General features: G+C 39.7%; 2 protein-coding genes across 10 annotated transcripts in view; one reads left to right on the plus strand and one right to left on the minus strand.

Moving 5' to 3' along the window:
- Window positions 1-17,640, plus strand: part of LOC307021235 (anoctamin-4-like) — a 67,310-nt gene extending 49,670 nt beyond the window's left edge. For 7 of the 9 annotated variants that reach the window (XM_079653168.1, XM_079653172.1, XM_079653173.1 and 4 more), the window contains 14 exons: window positions 4,447-4,529; window positions 5,044-5,184; window positions 5,358-5,522; window positions 6,153-6,189; window positions 6,292-6,403; window positions 6,634-6,691; window positions 11,246-11,343; window positions 11,470-11,624; window positions 12,428-12,580; window positions 12,685-12,832; window positions 13,524-13,643; window positions 14,072-14,177; window positions 14,521-14,727; window positions 15,975-17,640. In XM_079653168.1, coding sequence (XP_079509294.1) covers window positions 4,447-4,529; window positions 5,044-5,184; window positions 5,358-5,522; window positions 6,153-6,189; window positions 6,292-6,403; window positions 6,634-6,691; window positions 11,246-11,343; window positions 11,470-11,624; window positions 12,428-12,580; window positions 12,685-12,832; window positions 13,524-13,643; window positions 14,072-14,177; window positions 14,521-14,715 — 1,571 coding nt within the window. In that variant the 3' untranslated portion in view covers window positions 14,716-14,727; window positions 15,975-17,640. The remainder of the gene's footprint in view (window positions 1-4,446; window positions 4,530-5,043; window positions 5,185-5,357; window positions 5,523-6,152; window positions 6,190-6,291; window positions 6,404-6,633; window positions 6,692-11,245; window positions 11,344-11,469; window positions 11,625-12,427; window positions 12,581-12,684; window positions 12,833-13,523; window positions 13,644-14,071; window positions 14,178-14,520; window positions 14,728-15,974) is intronic. The other 2 variants (XM_079653170.1, XM_079653169.1) reach the window with 2 other exon arrangements.
- On the minus strand, window positions 432-3,348 carry LOC307021237 (uncharacterized protein). The gene is made up of 4 exons (XM_079653179.1): window positions 3,032-3,348; window positions 1,917-2,025; window positions 1,067-1,210; window positions 432-755 (listed from the first exon to the last, which is right to left on the minus strand). The coding sequence occupies exons 2-4, from the start codon at window positions 1,993-1,995 to the stop codon at window positions 589-591; spliced, it is 390 nt and encodes a 129-aa protein (XP_079509305.1). The 5' UTR covers window positions 1,996-2,025; window positions 3,032-3,348; the 3' UTR covers window positions 432-588.
- Window positions 17,641-18,467: the final 827 nt, after the last annotated feature.

The raw sequence follows: 18,467 nt of genomic DNA on the forward strand, positions 1-18,467 counted from the left end.
ATACAATACCGGCTTTAAAACATCCGTGAACTCTGGACATGGCCCAATAACCTCCTAACAGGACTTTTTATATTTGAACGCATACATACTTTGATATGTTTGAATCTGGCTGGAGATATTTAAAACAGCGCTTGTGTGGACAAGATTTTGTTTTGAGAGAAAAAAACCCACACATTTACTAAATGTTTTCTTTTAGCTCAGTTGAAACTTGCAGATTTATCAGAGCCTACTGCTACTGTAAGTGTAACTGATAAGAGCAGTGAGACTGAAGCAAAACATTTAAGTTGCAGGCTGTAAAAAACTAAATAAATAAACTGAAAGATGCTAAAACGCAGCTTAGAATTTAGGGGATGTTCTGCAGTGGGGGATCATTTTCTCTCTTGTCACTATGAACACTTTCCAAGTTATATACATTAGCATTTGTTCATATCAAAAGTGCAGCTTCACCTTTATTCTAGTTCATTTTTTTATGTTATACATTTAAATTCTTCCATTTCTTACACTTTGCAGCTTTAAAAGACACAGTATCGCATTTCATGTAGATTGTACATTATATAAAAAGGATGCATTCACTCTTATCATCAATAACTAGCGCTGAACAAGGTCCCAGGGTATGGAAGGTGCAAACAGGTGGTGTTTGAAGGGTTCATATTCTTCAGGTGATTCTGTCACGATCGGTGATGGTGTGGCAGCGCTTACGCCACATAGCTGAAAGCTGGCCTGTTTGTATATTTCGATGTGGAAGGATGAGAGGGCTGAGGAATAGAAATAAAGAAGAAATAAGAAATGAATCTAGTGAAGAAAATACAATTTGATGACAGGCCATTTTCAAGTCAGATGGCTTTCACAACATACCTAACTCATGCTGCTTCTCTCACTTTATTCCATGCCAAAACATGATTACATCTTTATAACACTAATACAGAATATGCTACAAAACATGACCTAAGGCATCAGTTCAGTATCTTAGTTGCAAATTAAAAAGTCATACCACTTGTGAAGTTTCAATTGTATCATTTGTTTTCTAATGACCATCCTAAAACAAGAACTAGCAATAAAGGCTCACCGATGAGTTTGCCAGCAGTCTCCGGGTGTTTGAGAGCCTCTTGTACTCTGTTGTCAAATCTCCAACATCTCAGCATGAAGAGCAGAGCTAAACACAGCTGCAGGGCAAAGGTCAACACGCCCAGCACGATTATGGTGTTGTTAACTGTTTCGGGGAAAGAGCACAGGAGGTTTAATGAGGTTGTGTAGATTAATACAAAGGCAGTAAACAAACACTAGCAGAACATCTTTCATGTATACTTAAAGTTCACCTATTGTGCAAAAACATATCCTCTCTCTTTTTGTCCTGATCCATTTATATAAAAACCTGTCTGAAAATGAGTTGATCAGATTTTGGCCACTTTGTGTTTTTTAGGGTTGTTCAGCCATAAGCCATAACCTTATCACCTGAATCTCTTCCTAGAGCGCCATTGTGTTTTTCTAAACCAATCATCTTACAGAGGGGCGTGGCCAGCAGCTGCTCATTTGCATCTAAAGTATAACAGTGGACCTTTAAGATTCATGCAAAGTACTTTTTAAGCTCTTGGGCAAATTACACACATTTAAACATCGTTCCAAAAGCTTAAATACGGAACTCAAAAGTGAGGCCATGTTTTATGTGTTAAACTTAATCTACAGTGAAGGCCCTGTTGTATCAATGGGTGTTAATAATTCAGACACTCGGACAGTGGAAAACATATCAGTTTCACACTTATAAATATTGTATTGCAAATTGCAGATGTAGTGGGACTAGTGTAAAGTCAAAGGAAAGTCCAAATGTATGAAAAATGTGAAAAAACGTAATCACTTTGACTGAGAGCAGTAGATCTCTTTTAAGGTAACATGAGCTTTGATGATAAATGTCACAGTACCAGTTGAGGAGAGGAGTGGGGTTGACTCCCAGTGGGTAACCTCTGGCTGGGTCAGGTTTGGGTTCTGCAGAAATCCCATCAGTCAGTCCTCGCTGCTCCAGGAGCCTCCCTGTGCAGCCGGGAACAGCCGTTTGCTTGTGTTAACATTCTTAAATGAATAACGATTTCTTCTGCACAATAAAAGGATCACATTAATTTTTTCGATTTGGGTTTTTATCTTTTTTGCATTTTAAATTGTGTGAACTGTGAATGCTGGGGAGTCCAGTACCTTAAAATATAGGTGATTTTAAGGGTACTAACATTTACAAATGATAATGGGTTAAAGACAATTTGATCCAATCAGCGTTATAATAGATCTTTCTTTCCGAAGTAAAAAGGTCAAATTTGAACTTTAAATATCCAATTATTACTTTACACGTTACTTGTTAGACGCATTTACCCAAAGCGACTTACAGTACATTAGTATACTCAATACTGTGGGCAATCCCCACAGGAGCAATTTGGGGTGAACTTTCTTGCCCAGGGACACAACGACATGTTGACTGCAGTGGGGTTTGAACCTGTGACCCCCTGATCCTAACACCACCAACACTGCGCCACAGGCCTCCCTCGCTTTATCGCCCTCGCTTTATCTCTCTTATCTTGTCTGCAAGCTAACTTTAACAACCTTTATTACGTAACAGAACTCTTAGCTCACTGCAAATTAACGACATGCAGCAAAATGAAATAGGAGTTTAATTTGTGTTGAACGAGTAATTGTGTAATTCACTGTGACAGACTACAGCAACTGAAAGACAAGTGTATAAGTTACAAGTAAGACAAAACCAAATGTCTTAGTTTTTCCAAATAAAAGGTAAATATATAAAAACTTTTCTGCACAAGAAAGAGACAATACACACTCACAGATCGTCACACAAATAATCTGACTTAAAAAATGTCAACATAATAAACTAAAATAGCTGAAGTCTTTAAAGAGCATTGTGGAAGATGAAGCTGTTTTCACAGCTGTGAAGACATGCCAGACACACTAAAATAAATAACTAATAAGTATCAAGTTCAACATTTTTATCCTGATTAAAGTGTTTCAAATGTCTGAAAGTGCTCTCGGTACTGACCTTACAGTAACTGCTTCTTGGAATCTGCTGTCAAAATGAATATATTTGAAGCTCTGCAGCTCAAATCCCTTCATTAGGGTTCCTTTAGAAGTGTGCTCCCCTGCTGCCTCCTCATGGGAAGTGGTGCCCTTCTCAAACAGATGAGCCCTCACACCCAAGACATGCTGCTCTGTGTACGGAGGTGGAAACCAAAGAGAAAATCAAAAAAGACAAGCATTGGTTTGAGAATAGAAGCTTCAGAGTTGAGAGGAGATGCAGCTAGTTGTGCAATCAGTAAGCTATTCAAAGGACTTTGTTCAGCAATAGCTTCCCTCCATGCCCGAACACAGGCAGGTTCACAAAGTCTAACTATCTTGGCTTTAAACCAGTTGGTTTCACTAGATATCACTTGTCAGTCAGCATCACATGCACAGAGAACATTTTACTATGCCTTCACCTTTCTTTGAGAATTTTGTTTTGTAAATGTTTCTTTTTTAAGCTGATAGTGACTTTTCTCTCTTTTTAGGGGTTGTCTGTTGGGTAATGCATCATCAAAGCTCCATGTGCCGATTTTACCTTTTCATTTTGTTGGGAGCGTCCTCCAACAGAATATTTTATGTAACATGAAATGCTGAACACAGTTGTTAAATTGTAGTTACATATACTGACATTTTGACCAGGTTGGTGCTATCCTGCTAGGTTAAAGCTGCACTAATCAATATGTTTGAATTGAAAATGAGTCAGATAACTCAGTGTAATGTGAAAGTGGTCATTGTAGTGGCAAACCCATAGGGAATTATCACCTGACTACCCTCAGCTCTACAAAGCATTTTAGTGTCTTTCAGCTATGTTTTGGTTTAGCAGTCCGCACTTTTATTGTTTGATTTACTTAAATATTTCCACCAACCTTATTTCCATTAAAAAAAAAACTTGTGGCACAATACCTGCTTAGCACCATATTGCAGACGGACACAGTTAGCATTTAGCAGTTAGCAGTTAGCAAAGTGGAGCAATTAGCTGCTATTAGCTTAGTTTCCCTCAGGACTGTATTTGAGACCAAAAACGGGCATGTAGAGGGAAATAAATATTGGACTTATGTATAACATGTTCAATATTCTCATGTTATTGAATATGGTATGGATTATTAAAAAAAATGTTGCTCTTTCAAGAAGAAGAGATAATGTGGCGTCTCATCAACAGTTCACAGAACTATATGCATGTCTTGCATGTACTCCAAATCCTGGAGGATGCCTACTTGTTTAAGGGTTTATCCTCCAGAATTACTTCATGCAAGGAAACTTGGAAATGTGTCTCGGCAAAGACATCATGGACCCTGAACGTTACCAGATTTGTAAAAGGTTGTAAAATCAGATACAATGAGGAGTTCAGTACGGTTCACATGAATTCCCTGAATATGTTTTCTTAATGTGTTTCAGCTACGGTCTTCTTAGAGTTCTGGAAAAGGCGCAGAGCTGTCCTTGCATATGACTGGGACCTTATTGACTGGGAGGAAGAGGAGGTGATTGTGTTCTTCATGTGGACATTGTATTTCTGTAGCTACTTTTTTAACTACTGAACGCAGGAAAGACATTACAAATATGAAACTCGCTACCATCTATATTTATATTGAGTTTTTTCCTTGTACTTCAATTCAGCCAACCTGATACTCTTTGGCTTTGACACTGAGAATATTGTTGCCTGCACAGCAGCTCTGGCTCTAAACTAGTTTGACGGAATATATTTACTGAGTGCCTGCCCCAAGGGAGTTCAAATCAATTCATGACTCAAAAAAAGCATACCATTATAACACTTCAATAATGAAAGATCTTTAGAGTCTTTAAAAGATTGCGGTTTGGCGGTGTGAAAGTGATTCTCAATCTGGTTGTACAGAACAGAAGAAAGGACAGCGTTTATAAACAGATTCTGATGGTTTTAGCCAGAAATACTGTTTACATGATAGCCTTATGTGGATTAAAGCCCTCTACATTCCCTGCTATCTTTTGCTCACATGTGTCTTGTCCGTTGTCTTTCAGGATCAAATACGCCCTCAGTTTGAGGCCAAATACTCCAAGAAGGAGAGGATGAACCCTATATCTGGAAAGCCTGAACCGTACCAAGCTTTCACTGACAAATATAGCCGACTTATCGTTTCGGCATCTGGGATCTTCTTCATGGTGAGTTTCTGGGGCAAAAAAATGTCAAGCAGCTGGTGCGTGTATTTCATGACACTTAATAAAGGAATTAACATTTGTATTCCTACTACAGCGCTTTAATCTAATTGTATCTGTACAACAAAATACTTTCGTCATTAAAATACAATGTGGTAATCTTTTGCATTGTGTTACAGATACTGGTGGTGATTGCCGCTGTGTTTGGCATTGTAATTTACCGAGTGATCACCGTGAGCACCTTTGCCGCCTTCGGCTGGGCTCTCATAAGGAACAACTCTCAGGTGGCGACCACGGGAACGGCAGTGTGCATCAACTTCTGCATGATAATGCTCCTCAACGTGGTGAGTGTCTGCTGTCATCAGTGAACAGGTGAAATGATAAAAAGGCATTGATAATAATACAACCCAGTCTCACGGCATTTTGTGTTATAGTCACAAAATGTAATCTATTGATTTGTGTCCACCAACACGATTTTCCCATGTTTTCCGTGTCACGCAGAACGATTTTAAAAGCAATGTATTTCTATTGGTAGTATGTTTCGTGCCTGCGCCAAATAATAACAAGGAAAAAAAGATTTTAAAAATACAGATTTCAGTATTCTGAGCCCCATTTCTTTTCCTCACGGATGGCAAAAAAAGTCAGACATTATACAATTTAAAATAAAAACAATAATCATGGCTTGAGTAAGAAAATGTTTTTATGAACCCCACAGCTTCTAGTCTTCCAGACCCGACCGGATAAAAAGACGTGGTGCAGGCACGAAACACACTACCAATAGAAATACATTGCTTTTAAAATCATTCTTTGTGACACGAAACAAATGAGAGAATAGTGTTGGTGAACACGAATCCATAGATTGCATTTATCTCGTGATAACACGAAATGCCGTGAGACTGGGTTGAATAATAACAGACCTTTTAATAGGCTGTTTTTAGTCAATAAAACAACTATTTAACTTCCTCCCTCTCTAGCTCTATGAAAAAGTTGCTCTTCTTCTCACTAATTTAGGTAAGTTGACTGTCCCAGCAGATCGTATGTTCTTGCAGCTTATGTGTTATGTAACAAAGTATGTTATCGGTTCATCTCACTGTTCCTGCTTTCTTTCCACAGAACAGCCAAGGACAGAGTCTGAGTGGGAGAACAGCTTCACTCTCAAGATGTTCCTTTTCCAGTTCGTCAACCTCAACAGTTCAACTTTCTACATTGCCTTCTTCTTGGGAAGGTGAGAAAGTCCTGGAGAACTTACATATTCTCTACAACACTTTCCCTGTGTTAAAACAATGTAAACGGTTCTCTTGGATGTTCTGAAGGCTTCTTAGGCATTAAACACTGCACACCCCTACATAAATAGTCCAGCAAAGGATTTTAAAACAGGTGTCTTGGGTAAAATGTCTTTGAAAGAAAAGATAAATAGTTTATTTTTAAAGTTATATATTTTTTCTGGCTTGACAGATTTACTGGCAGGCCTGGAGCATATCTACGCCTCATCAACCGCTGGAAACTGGAAGAAGTGAGTAATCACTTTGTTATCCTTTAGAGTAGTAGGCCTAAGAGCAACGCATTATGAATATTAAGTATTTCTAAATTAGAATTTCATTTTAGTTAGATAATTGGATTTTATTTACATTTGCAAAGTTGATAAAAGCTGCAGGGAAATATAAAAAGGTGTTCTAATTTGATGGCTTGCATAAACATTGATAATTCTTTATTTCACTAAAATAAGTGAAAAAGCAGCTCTAGTTAAACAAACTCGATTTCTCCCTTGGACAGCTTTGCTGAAGTTAACTTCCTGCAGTGTGAAGTTACTAGTTGTGATATTCACTCCAGCTAGGTTTCAGAAATCTGAGTAATACTCTAAATAAAAAAAGTTCAGTTTCTCAATGTCGAGTAAAGCTGCTCCAGAGCCACTATTTCAAGCATACTACGTCATCCAGGGCCGCCTTAATGCACGGGCTGACCTGGCCTGATGCCCAGGGGCCTACGGAGATCAGGGGCCTATCATGAGCCAATAAAAAAAATTAAATAAAATAAAAAAAGTTTTTTATTTCGGATGTTTTTTTTAAATGTTAAACAAACAAAGTCTTGGCTTTCAGAATACGAAACTTTTATTTCCCAAATCACACGATAAATACATTTTTGAAGCTTGTAAAGGGAAGAAGACAGCTCTCCCTCGCCGTTCTGCTGTTCCCCTCCCTCCGCTGAAATGATGAATGTAAGGCGTATCGTAATCATAGATAACACGGCAGGGTCCGTTACAGTTTGTTTTCATCTGGTTTAAAATAAACAAAGTCTTGGCTTTCAGAATATTAAACTTGTTTCGGCAAATTCAGATGATAAATACAGCTTTGAAGCTTGTAACGTCTTAATTACAAGCGGAGAACGGAGTAATTTAACGTCACAGCAGGCATAACAACAGCCGGTGTTTCTCGTGAGTGTTTTCCCCGGGAAACAAACACAATACACACAAACGCAAAAATACACAAACACACACGTGTATATACACACACACACACACACACACACACACACACACACACACACACACACACACACACACACACACACACACACACACTCGTGAGCTTCCCCCAGACCAGTAATCCAAACAAAAATATCTTCCCTCCGTAGTATTTTGATCATTTGCTCCGCTAATCAATCAGATCGATGGATTCCAGAGATTTTTCTCAAAAATGATGACTCCGTAACAGTCAGTGGGCACCACTTAAAAGCCAATCAGAATGAGAATACGTTGCACATGTGACTTATTCAAATTGCGAGTGATTGAGTGACAGATGAAGGTTGTTTAGGAGAAAAAGTTTGAGAAGAAAAAGTTTGAGAGTGGCGCTCGGAAAAGGAAATTGTTGAGGGAAAAGGAGTTTTGTCGAAGCTTACAGGTTATTTTAAACCTGTAGGCCAGGATGAGGAGGAAGGACAGCTGAGTTCTGTACCGAGCGGCAGCGGTGCCGGCCGCGGGGCCTCAGAGCCAAGTAGGCCGTCTGGTTCTGATAGCGATGGAGTAGCGGGAGAGGAAAAACAGACAGGAGGGACATTATCTGTTGGAGGAGATGGAGAGGACGACGAGGACTTGCTACGTGAGGGAGCCAACAGCAACCGGACAAATACAGTGGGGCAAAAAAGTATTTAGTCAGCCACCAATTGTGCAAGTTCTCCCACTTGAAAAGATGAGAGAGGCCTGTAATTTTCATCCTAGGTATACCTCAACTATGAGAGACAGAATGAGAAAAAAAATCCAGAAAATCACATTGTCTGATTTTTAAAGAATTTATTTGCAAATTATGTTGGAAAATAAGTATTTGGTCAATAACAAAAGTTCATCTCAATACTTTGTTATATACCCTTTGTTGGCAATGACAGAGGTCAAACGTTTTCTGTAAGTCTTCACAAGGTTTTCACACACTGTTGCTGGTATTTTGGCCCATTCCTCCATGCAGATCTCATCTAGAGCAGTGATGTTTTGGGGCTGTCGCTGGGCAACACGGACTTTCAACTCCCTCCAAAGATTTTCTATGGGGTTGAGATCTGGAGACTGGCTAGGCCACTCCAGGACCTTGAAATGCTTCTTGCGAAGCCACTCCTTCGTTGCCCGGGCGGTGTGTTTGGGATCATTGTCATGCTGAAAGACCCAGACACGTTTCATCTTCAATGCCCTTGCTGATGGAAGGAGGTTGTCCCTCAAAATCTCACGATACATGGCCCCATTCATTCTTTCCTTTACACGGATCAGTCGTCCTGGTCCCTTTGCAGAAAAACAGCCCCAAAGCATGATGTTTCCACCCCCATGTTTCACAGTAGGTATGGTGTTCTTTGGATGCAACTCAGCATTCTTTCTCCTCCAAACACGTCTAGTTGGGGTTTTACCAAAAAGTTCTATTTTGGTTTCATCTGACCATATGACATTCTCCCAATCCTCTTCTGGATCATCTGAATACTCTCTAGCAAACTTCAGACGGGCCTGGACATGTACTGGCTTAAGCAGGGGGACACGTCTGGCACTGCAGGATTTGAGTCCCTGGTGGCGTAGTGTGTTACTGATGGTAGCCTAGCCTTTGTTACTTTGGTCCCAGCTCTCTGCAGGTCATTGACTAGGTCCCCCCGTGTGGTTCTGGGATTTTTGCTCACCGTTCTTGTGATCATTTTGACCCCACGGGGTGAGATCTTGCGTGGGGCCCCAGATCGAAGGAGATTATCAGTGGTCTTGTATGTCTTCCATTTTCTAATAATTGCTCCCACAGTTGATTTCTTCACACCAAGCAGCTTACCTATTGCAGATTCAGTCTTCCCAGCCTGGTGCAGGTCTACAATTTTGTTTCTGGTGTCCTTTGACAGCTCTTTGGTCTTGGCCATAGTGGAGTTTGGAGTGTGACTGTTTGAGGTTGTGGACAGGTGTCTTTTATACTGATAACGAGTTCAAAAAGGTGCCATTAATACAGTTAACAAGTGGAGGACAGAGGAGGCTCTTAAAGAAGAAGTTACAGGTCTGTGAGAGCCAGAAATCTTGTTTGTTTGTAGGTGACCAAATACTTATTTTACACCATAATTTGCAAATAAATTCTTTAAAAATCAGACAATGTGATTTTCTGATTTTTTTTTTTCTCATTTTGTCTCTCATAGTTGAGGTATACCAAGGATGAAAATTACAGGCCTCTCTCATATTTTTAAGTGGGAGAACTTGCACAATTGGTGGCTGACTAAATACTTTTTTGCCCCAATGTACATGAGGGAGGCCCGATACGTCACTCATTTGGAGGAGAGGACCAGGAGCACGTAGAGCAGAGTGGAGAAGTGCGATCACAGAGCCTGCCGAGGCTATAAATGACTTTGATTTGTTGTTTAAATAGGGGGCCTACAAAATCTATCAGCCCCAGGCCCTGATGGCAGGTTAAGGCGGGCTTGACGTCATCGAGTGACGCCGAAGGACTGTTCCAATGTCCAGCATACTTGGAATTCTACCGAGCCTGGCGTACTTCGTAGCGAGACATTTCTGGGCTGCACCAGGGCTGCACATGTGTAGACTCCGCGGTCTTAAAATCTCCACAATGCTTTGCGCACGGAACAATTTCCCAAATCTGTGGCGGACAATGTAAGGCTCTCATATGACGCACGCCTGCACACTTGCTCGCCTGTTCCACTCTTCGTTTTCTAAATGCCAGGAAGTATTCTTGCCTCGCTTCTGAAGCAAGTGACTCGGAAGACATGTGCTACCAAGCAAGTGTACTCGACATTGAGAAACACCCTCTGGCTCTCTTATGCCCTAACGAGGGGGCGCCCTACACTATGATAGGCTGAGAGGGGAAATGCACCCAGCTGCTCTCAGTTCTTCATTAGGAGCCAACAGGTGTTCTGAATAACCTCCAATCAACTCAGGGGAACTGTGACGCTCAGCTAAAGTCAACTGGGAAAAGGGAAATACCAACAAGTATCATAGAATGGGTGACTTCTAAACTTCTGTAAAATATAAAGCTTTAAAACAACACATAAAGTATCTCTCACAGTGCAATTCAAAGGTAAATGAAGAAGCGTCTCACAGCTGCAAAATGTTTTTAAATAACCAGTCACTTACAATTCCATATGAGACATTAGTTGTATACAGTGCACATTTACATAAAGACCCTTAAAGGTTCCCTATTATACTCTTTTTTAACAATATATTTTAGGTCCCAGATATTTTTTGGTTTGAAATACCAAACAGAACATGTATTGTAGCATGCCTCTGTATCTGTAGTTTTAAATGTAAAAAATCTGAATAGATCATTTTCAGATTTTTATATAGAAAGATCGGAACAAAGAGAGATAACCTTTTTTCCTGAAACTTTCCACATCCCTTAACACAGAGGGGACACATATTTTTGTATAAAAAGTGGATTTTGCATAATAGGTGGCTTACACACCATTTTAGATAAACTTGATCTGTTCCGTGAATCAAACTGTGATACCGGGAGTGTAGGCAAAATGTTTTTTCCAAAATAGTTCATACTTGTTTTATTTTCTTAGATCTTAGAGCTTTTTCGCCAACATGTGCAATTTATTTATCATGTTGCTGTAGTGCCATCCAAGTGGCTGTCTCATCGACCTCTGTATGCAAATGGGGATCATCATGGTGCTGAAACAGACCTGGAACAATTTCATGGAGCTCGGCTACCCGTGAGTGCTTTTTAGGAACCTATAAACACCAAGATAAATTGGTCAGATAAAGTGCCATTGTATTGTTTTCCTAAGTAAAAGCTGTTGTAATTTGATCTATTTGTTTCCCGTATAACAAGTATGTTGTTGTTTCTCCAGGCTGATCCAGAACTGGTGGACACGGCGGAGGCTGAGGAGAGAGCATGGGAAGAATGCCAAGGCCAGCTTTCCACAGTGGGAGAAGGATTACAACCTACAGCCAATGAATGAATATGGACTCTTTGATGAATATCTAGAAATGAGTATGTTGCATACATTTCATTATTCACAGAGAGTAATCACCTTACTCATGTAGGCATTACTCGAGTCCTGGACTTTGGCCGTGACTAGACTCGGATTCGCACACTGATGGACTCGGACTCAAACTCGGACTTGTGAATTCTCGCGCACAATGACTCGGATTCGCACATTGAAGTTCAGACTTGGACTCGGACTGAAACATGTTTTGTCTCGAGTCCGGATTAACCCGCTCATGCCCCCGCTATTCGGACTCGAAAAGTGGGGACTCGAGAGTGACTCGGACTCGAGAATTGGTGACTTGACTACAACACTGCATGTACAGTAGATGACACAAACTCTCTCTATTTATGAAGCTGAGGTTATCAGTACAGGTAACTCGTAGTGACGAACCCACAAATAATTATCCCTCGACTGGAGTGTTCTCTACAGCAATTTATCTTCTTTCAGCTTATATTTTTAGTTTTCCTAAGCTCAAAAATGTTCATTCTCACTGCTATGAGCTACCATGACACTTCCTGCCCCACACCAAATTACAGACAGACCAAATGGGACATAAGCGCATTGTTCCAAGTGCTTGTTGACAAATTGGAGCATTAACTGCTAACAGAGCCAAATGTTTCCCTCAAGTATTGATGGATAGAAAATACATTATGTGTCCAGTAACACGACTCTGAATGAATGCTGATGTTGCTCCTACCTGCTGAATGTGTAAATACCCAATTGTTTGCTAACGTGTGAGTTACTGTATGTTTAACCTCTGCAGGCACTAGAAACCTGGAGGCTCATGGTTTTGTGTTTGTTTCAGTTCTACAGTTTGGTTTCACCACCATCTTTGTGGCAGCTTTTCCTCTGGCCCCTCTCTTAGCGCTGATCAACAATGTTATCGAGATCCGTTTGGACGCCTACAAGTTTGTAACACAGTGGCGGCGCCCTCTGCCCTCACAAGCCAAAGACATTGGTGAATTCACAATGTTGTATTTACAAGAAATCTTTTGAAGTTGGACTTCATGAGTTCAATGGTTTGAAGTTATAATTTCATGTCTAATGATGCGTTTGTCGTAGGAATCTGGTATGGCATTCTGGAGGGCATTGGTATCTTGTCTGTCATCACCAACGCCTTTGTCATCGCTGTTACCTCAGACTTCATCCCTCGCCTTGTTTATGCCTACAAGTACGGACCGTGTGCTGGTCAGGGTCGAGCAGGGGAGGGGTAAGTGAGGAATTAACTGTTTATTTGTTTGGTTCGTATAATACTAGTTAGTTAAAAGATGGACTCTTAATGCTGTCATTCCCTTTCCATTATTTAAAACGTAATGTAAGTTTTGGTTAAAATCCAATTCAAAACTTTAATGAAGCCTTAAGCATAATTCCGTATATTTGGTTCATAGAAACTATAGGCAGACTTTCCAGGTTCAGAGTAGACTTGCAAAATCGAAGGGAAAAATAAGTCCAGAATAAATGTTATAATTAGTGGTGAATGTCTGAAAAGTTTAATGTATGGATAACAAGGGACAGGTGTTAATCACACCAGAAAGGACCAACCAACAATCTTATAAACAAATATTTATACTCTTCTTTGATAGTTTGACAAGTGTATTTTGGAAAGCTCCAAAGGAAAATGTTATGTTGGGTTAGGGTTAGCAAGTTGTACAGTGTCAGCAAAACAATGCAAAATAGCGTTGACTGCATAAACGTGGATGGAGAGACAAAACAATGTTATTAATGAACTGTATAAAAAACAAGGCCCCAAACTGATCCTTGTGAACACACTGAGATCACAATGTTAGATCATTTATACTTAAACCATCTACAAGTAATTGAATACAACTCTAAAATAACAGTTTTTGAATTAGTATATAGTGATAAAGTGCCCTCTTAATGACTTCCTTAATGTGCTACAGGTGTATGATGGGTTACGTTAACGCCAGTCTCTCAATATTCCGGGTGTCTGACTTCGAGGGGAAATCACAGTCCATGACTAATGGCTCCGAACTGTTTGGAGAAGCTGTGAAGTATTGCAGGTAAGATTTTACAAGTCTCTATTGCACTAAAAAATAAATGTTTGTTGGGAACATTTTTAAGAGGAATTGGATGCAACCATTTGTTTCAGTTTTTAAGTCTCTACCTTTTAAGAGTTAGATGTTTTTGCTGTTGCAATAGTGTTACCTACGAGATTGGGCGCAGCTTTGCAGTAAAAAACAGCTGATTTTGGACTGATGTAAATATATACTGAAACTTGACTTTTTGGCACAGAGCGCAATACAATAATTCTGGTTTTGAGTCTTAATAAAAATAAATACAAATTGGTTTTGCCTTGTTCTGTTTATTAAGCTGTGTCGACATGCTGAGCTTTAGAGATTTTTCCTCTGGCCAATGAATAACTGACATGACTAGATTTATTTAGTGCTACTTTGTGATGACCTTTGAACCCATCTGTTGGACCCACCAGGTATCGGGACTACAGAGAGCTTCCGGACTCCGCTGAGCCGTACGCATACACTCTGCAGTTCTGGCACGTCCTGGCTGCCCGCCTAGCATTCATCATTGTATTTGAGGTCAGCGTCTTTTTCTGATACTAATGATAACAGAGGGCAGTCTGACTTTGGAAATGGATTCTTTCATATATTGTTGTCAATGCTTTTAAGCTTTCTGTCTCCACCATTGAGTGCCCATCTACTCACTAAGCGTTTTAAAGTACCATCAAAAGTGCTATAAATAAAATATATTAATAATATCATTATTATTAATCATCAATGTCAATGTCTCAAATTCGAAACTCCCTGTGTTTGGTGTTTCCCACCTCATCACTTTAGTATTTCATTAATTAATTGTTTTATAAGGAGACATGGCTCTGGCCTTATGGCTACGGTTAGGTAATGATGTGCTCTGTTTTTGCAGCATATGGTGTTTTCCATCAAGACGCTGATTGCATACCTGATCCCTGACCTCCCCAAAGACCTGCGCGACAGAATGCGTAGAGAGAAATACTTGATCCAGGAGATGATGTATGAGGCCGAGTTGGAGAGACTCCAGAAGGAGAAAAACGACAAGAAGAAGAAGAAAGAACAGGCCCATCACAAGGAATGGCCCTGAACGAAACAACTGGTACAGTTGGAGAATCAGAAAACAGTTTATAAGACGTTATTCAGCTCGATTCATGACTCTGTAGGGTTTTCTCTGTGTGGAAGCCTGGCCAATGTTAGCAGCTCAACTATTAAAATATATGTACACTACCGCTTTAGAAGTATGATTGGCCCAGGCTTTCCGGGGAAATACAGTTTTAGCCTCTGTTAGATCAGTGTCATGTATAATGTACATTTAAGAGCCCTCTTATATAATTGGCTATTTAATTTGTGTAAGCTGGATGGATTAAAACTTTACAGAAGAGAGTTTTTCAAATCATTGTGTTGGAGCTTATTCAACAGAGCAGCTATTCGAGCGGAGAAAGTCAAGGGATGGTGGCTAGAAAGTCTACTATTGTTTACCGTCTGTTGTTTAGTCAAGGACCTATTCTTTTAAAAAGACCACATTTCGATAAAAGATATTCTGAAATTGAGTGTAATGTCTGCTAGGGGTGCACAAAAAAAGATAAGAGATAGAATCGCGATTCTATCTCTGCCGATTCAGATTAGATTCAGAAATTCCAAGAATCGATTCACATTTTTTTTTCTTGCCACAATGCTGTTTTCCATTTTTTCTATGACGTGAGCTCCGTAATGTCCCGCTAACATGGCACTTTGACTGGCAGCATCCAGGGAAACACACTAAGAAATCCTCTTCACTCTGTCCGCTCTTCATGCCTCACAGGCCGGACTCGTGAGCCCCCGTAATGTACCGCTAACATGGCACTTAGACTTTATGCAGCAACCAGGAAGCACACCAGGAAATCCTCTTCACTCTGTCCGCCCTTCATGACTCACAGGGCGGACTCCTGAGCTATTTTGAATCACGAATCGATTTGAATCGCGAATCGATTGTGAATCTAATCGTGATATTTCCTGAATCTTGCTCCCCTAAGCCTCAGTAATCAATGTATCTCATCCTGTATGTGCTATACAATAATACAAATCTAAGTAGAAAGTAGCTAAGCTAACGTTCACAAGATTCATAACAAGTTATTTGGTTAAGTTGAGTTTTTTATGTAATTTGAACTCTTTCCAGCCTCAGTCCACAAGTGGTTAAAGGTAAATATATTTTACATAACCCAACATGCAAGAATAGTTGGCACAATTTGTGGCCAAAACCAAGGAACGACAAACTCATATTAAACCTTTCAGAGTTGTTGACTTATATAATGCTCTATGTTTTTCCAGTGTTAACAGGCCTTACCATATTGTTTTTCCTGTTCCCAGGTTATCAGCTGGTGTTTGATATTCACTGCACAGTGGAGAAAGGGGAGGAGCGCTGGGTTTCCTGCATGATAATGGACCCTCATTCCTTCCTCAAGCCATGTCAGACCAGCACCTCCAAGAGGACAGTAGATGAACTGCATCGAGCGGGCCTTGTGGCTTCAAACATAACGGATGTCCTCTTTTTGCTACTTTTGTTTTTTCCGTGTGTTTTTACCACGTTGGACTATGCTACAGCGTATGTCTTCAGATCCTGAATGTAGATTCCAAGACTAAACTGTTTCTTGATTTAAACAAGAGAACAAACTCTTCCCAGCTTACTGAATGACAAACCCTGTTTACATTTCTCCTTGTTTGAGGAGTTCACATACTGCTTTATTGTAAATAAAGATATTTAAATGTCCGGCCATCTGCTCTGCTAGTGCAATAAAAAACTGAGAATGCAATTTCTGAAGAAATTGCGGTGTTCTTGCTGGCTAGCTACTGACAATAAATGAGTCTGTACTCGGTAGCTAAAGTGTGTTGATTGAAAGCTGAAGATGTATTTGCCTCATGTGTATTAGGGTGCTGAGTAGCATTGCATAATAAAGAGCTTGAAGCTGAACTGCATTTATGGCTAAACAAAATGTATTAAGAGGCAGCTAAAGAAGTATGTAGAGTTGGAATGATAGTTATAGTGCGAGCAATAAAAGGTTTTCTTATAAATTGTATGAAGAAGGAGTTGAGGGGTGTGTGTGTGTGTGTGTGTGTGTGTGTGTGTGTGTGTGTGTGTGTGTGTGTGTGTGTGTGTGTGTGTGTGTGTGTGTGTGTGTGTGTGTGTGTGTGTGTGTGTGTGTGTGTGTGTGTGTGTGTGTGTGTGTGTGTGTGTGTGTGTGTGTGTGTGTGTGAGATATTTTAAACTGCAGTTACACCCGTTGACTGTACAAATTCACTGAATTTGAATTCGGAGCTACCTTTTTTAAGTGAGTGGCAGGGTTAGGTTAAAATAACGCTAGCTTACAGTTCTCCAAATAAAAAGATGTCCACATACAAATATACATTGATGTTCTCTTCACTCACATTTGGCCAACAAATCGTTCCTTAAAGCACGACCAAGCGTCAAAGCCTTTGTATGCCTTCATACCTGTAAATCAGGTACATATATATGTCAGGAAACCCGAGTCCTGGTTCTTTGTTTACTTGTTTTTTTGCTATTTTGCTTCTAAAATGTATTTTCTAAGCCTGTCTTACTAGGTGTCATTCTGTCTGCGTTCATAGTTTCATTGTTTAAACAAGGACACATTTGTTTACAACTTGAGGACTGAACTTTGCAAAGTCTGAGAATAAGTTCAAGAGAAACTTTAAAGAGAAATGTAACCCAACTAACTTAAAACATTGAGTCCTTTTATTTAACTCTGCACAACATGCCAGAAAAGCTTTGACCGATTATGCTTCACCGATTATTTCTGATAACGTCGTGGATGAGCTGAACATTTTGACGTTTAAATGAAGTTGAACAGGTTTGCAGAAGAAAAAGGATAATAAATGTTGGTCCAGCAATCCCACCAATAAAAGTTACTTAGATATCTCTTCTATGAAATATGTGGCAGTGCTGGCTAGAATGGAAAATGCTTTCCATTTGAATTTAGATCCATAACTGCATTAATAAACATTATTTATTGTAAATACATTTGACTTTTGTCTCTTTCTTTGTGTCGAATTGAGATGGTACAACACTTTTAACCTCCCTAAAAAGATATACCTGTGCAAAAAATATGTAATGATTCTACTGTTAGAAGCAAAACCACCTTTCATTTGAATACAGAGCAGATTTATTTAAATGACATTTGAGCTAAAAGCAGACCTAAAGGGGCCATATGATGCTTTTTTTTAGGGTTTTTCCTTTCCTGTATTGTGTTATATAAGTAGTTGTTTATGTAAATGGTCTGCAAAGGCAGAAATCGGCCCTTTAAAATAATGATAATACATATTATTGCACCTTCTGGGAATTCCATTTCAAAATAAAACATTCAAAGCCTTGGCCACTTTGTGATATCAACACTGGGGAGAAATGGCTTAGGCCTTTATTTATTTGCTATACTTTTGACATATTTGAAAACACTTTAACAACACTGTAATCAGCTGTTACCCACCAAGCAGAGGTTTGCAGTTGAGTTGAGTGTAAACTCCTCGAGGGTTGCTAAAATCAGCCTCTGTGTAAACATCATTGTTGATGTAAATCTCTCTCACACCACCAGAGGGGATCAGAGTGCTTACACTTCAGCACACCGTACAGTCACACTAAGTTATTGTCATGGTTCTCATGATTACATAATAACAATAACAACAATATACTTTTCCCAATTTATACATAATGCAAATTGAGTGAATTCAGGGAGGGGGAGATTATCCTTTAACATCCATCAAACATGTTTTAATATCAATTCAGATTGTGTGCTGCAGTTGGCCAAAAGGAAGAACAGCTTGTTATCCCCCTCAGTCATACATTTTGATGAA

Source organism: Notothenia rossii (assembly GCF_949606895.1).
Source record: "Notothenia rossii genome assembly, chromosome: 10".
NCBI classification, from domain to species: domain Eukaryota; kingdom Metazoa; phylum Chordata; class Actinopteri; order Perciformes; family Nototheniidae; genus Notothenia; species Notothenia rossii.

Coding starts and splice junctions, on each gene's coding strand:
- LOC307021237 (XM_079653179.1), bottom strand. CDS start 1,995: ATGGGATTTCTGCAGAACCCAAACCTGACCCAGCCAGAGGTTACCCAC. Junction 1,211..1,916: donor CCCACTCCTCTCCTCAACTG/GTACTGTGACAT, acceptor TCCCCGAAACAG/TTAACAACACCATAATCGTG. Junction 756..1,066: donor GACTGCTGGCAAACTCATCG/GTGAGCCTTTAT, acceptor TCTATTCCTCAG/CCCTCTCATCCTTCCACATC.